Source organism: Polypterus senegalus, chromosome 2 (assembly GCF_016835505.1).
Source record: "Polypterus senegalus isolate Bchr_013 chromosome 2, ASM1683550v1, whole genome shotgun sequence".
In the NCBI taxonomy this organism is placed as follows: domain Eukaryota; kingdom Metazoa; phylum Chordata; class Cladistia; order Polypteriformes; family Polypteridae; genus Polypterus; species Polypterus senegalus.
The window spans coordinates 20,806,360-20,808,574 of record NC_053155.1 but is presented as its reverse complement, the minus strand read 5'-3'; the positions used below and the strand labels follow the sequence as shown (position 1 = coordinate 20,808,574).

At 40.6% G+C, this 2,215-nt stretch overlaps 1 protein-coding gene across 1 annotated transcript; it reads left to right on the top strand.

The window, feature by feature from the left end:
* Positions 1-842: 842 nt before the first annotated feature.
* Positions 843-1,778, top strand: LOC120524349 (olfactory receptor 2AT4-like). Its single transcript, XM_039746212.1, has one exon. It carries the CDS (start codon positions 843-845, stop codon positions 1,776-1,778), a length of 936 nt encoding a protein of 311 aa, XP_039602146.1.
* Positions 1,779-2,215: the final 437 nt, after the last annotated feature.

The window sequence follows — 2,215 nt, the reverse complement described above, 5'->3', positions numbered from 1 at the left end:
ATGAGTTTTTCTAAAAATAAATATGCTCTTGGGGCTTTTAACTTGTGCTCTGTGTCTGTTGTGTTGGATTTGAGGAGCAGTGCCCTCAGAAAGTACCTGGAATCAAATTACTAATCAGCAGTTCTTACCGCTACACCACCCAAGTGACGGAGTCAGCATCGTACCCTAACATGTTTTCTTTTTCTTTGGTTATATGCTTGAATAAAAGCACACTTGTTTTATTATACGTGTGTCTTTTGTGAAACTGTTTATTTGATATTTGCACTTCAGTCTCCACACATTATACACTTCATGTCAAAATTTTGTCATTAGTACTATGACATGCAAGAAGTTTCTGTTTTAGTTATGTGTTCAACATTTCTTGCCTTGCATTTCCTGTCATCCAGCACTTACACAAACCGTTGTAGTCACGAAACAAACTTGAAATGTAAGTATTCCAAATAACAATGCATTATTTACCTTAGACAACTCCAGGCACCCCACACCCAGATGAGGTGGGGGGGGAGGGGTGCTTGCTGCTTGTGGTGATCAACCCATTTACAACACAAAAGACATTGACAGAGAACTAACCAAAGGAATTTAAGTTGGGCCCGGCATTACAATTTGTTTCTTAGGCTTCAGGGATTCCAGTGTTAATTATATTAGAAGTTGTGAAGTTTGAGAACGGTGTTAGTGTTTTTTAGAAACGTACCTAAGGTATTGAAAAAAACTGCAAACAGCTTTATCCAGATGCACTATGGAATGTTAATGTCATCTTTATTTTCCAATTTTAGGACCAGACTTAAGTTTGTCCTTTTAAGACTGAAGACTCCCTCATGATAAGACAAAATCAAACTGCAGTGATGGTCCAAGAATTCATTATTGCTGGATTCCCAGGATTTCAAGACCGATTTAGCAGAAATACCATTTTTGGGACTTTGCTCACAATCTACATTTTTATTTTATTAGGGAATCTGCTTATAATTATGATATTCCTACAAGACAAAGAGCTGCATGTTCCCATGTACATCTTAATTTCCAATCTAGCTCTTGTGGACATCATCATCTCGTCCACCACCATTCCCAACATGTTATCCCTTTTTAGATCAGGCTCTATTTCTCTTTCTCTTCCATCTTGTTTCATGCAGATGTTTTTCTACGGGGCCATGACCACAGCAGAGTCCCTTCTCCTTGGACTCATGGCTTATGACAGATATGTTGCCATATGTAAGCCCCTCCACTACTACACAATTACAAGTAACAGCCTGGTCCTGAAGCAAATTGTTTGCTGCTGGCTCTGTGTTCTCATTATCATGATCATTCCAGTGACTTTCACCTTCAAACTGCACTTCTGTGGACCCAACATAGTGCTTCACTGCTTTTGCGACAACTCAGCAGTTTTGAAGTTAGCGTGTAGTAACACGACTCCCAATACGTATGTTGTTTTAAGCATTGGATTGCTGGTGATGATAGGCCCCTTGATCTACATCCTGTTTTCCTACACTCGGATCATCATTTCAGTTCTCCACATCTCCAGCTCTGAGGGACGCCTGAAGGCCTTCTCTACCTGCGGCTCACACCTGCTGGTCCTCTTGGTCTTCTTTCTGGTTGGTGCGGGTGTATACATAGCCAACCGAGTCCCCAGTACATCTGTCGATGTTCGCATTCTGGCATCACTCATTCAGAATGTTACCCCACCGCTCTTGAACCCAATAATCTATTGCTGGAGGACAAAGGACATTCAAGATAGTATAAGGAAGGTGTTGAAAATCAATAAGATATTACCAAACAAATATTAACTGTTTAAGCTCAGACTCTTCGTTTTTCATTTTCTGCTGCTTTGATTTAACTGGCCCCATCCCCAGCACACTACTTAAATCCTGCCTTCATGCCATAATCCCGACTGTTACAACAATAATATTCATTTTGTAACCCCCATGTTAAAAAAGTCTGGTCTTGATGCTAACGATCTTAACAATTTTCGGCCTATTTCCCACTTACCTTTCCTGTCAAAAGTTCTTTAGCGTGTTGTAGCCTCCCAGGTCACCAATTACTTAACCACTAATAACTTGATGGAACCCTTTCAGTCTGGTTTCAGGGCACAGCACAACTGTGAAACTGCTCTGCTACGGGTAACCAATGATTTGCTTATGGCAGCACTATGGACAAACCAGCATAATAATTCTATTAGACCTCAGTGCAGCATTTTACACTCAGGTCAGACATGACATTCTAC

Coding starts and splice junctions, on each gene's coding strand:
- LOC120524349 (XM_039746212.1), top strand. CDS start 843: ATGGTCCAAGAATTCATTATTGCTGGATTCCCAGGATTTCAAGACCGA.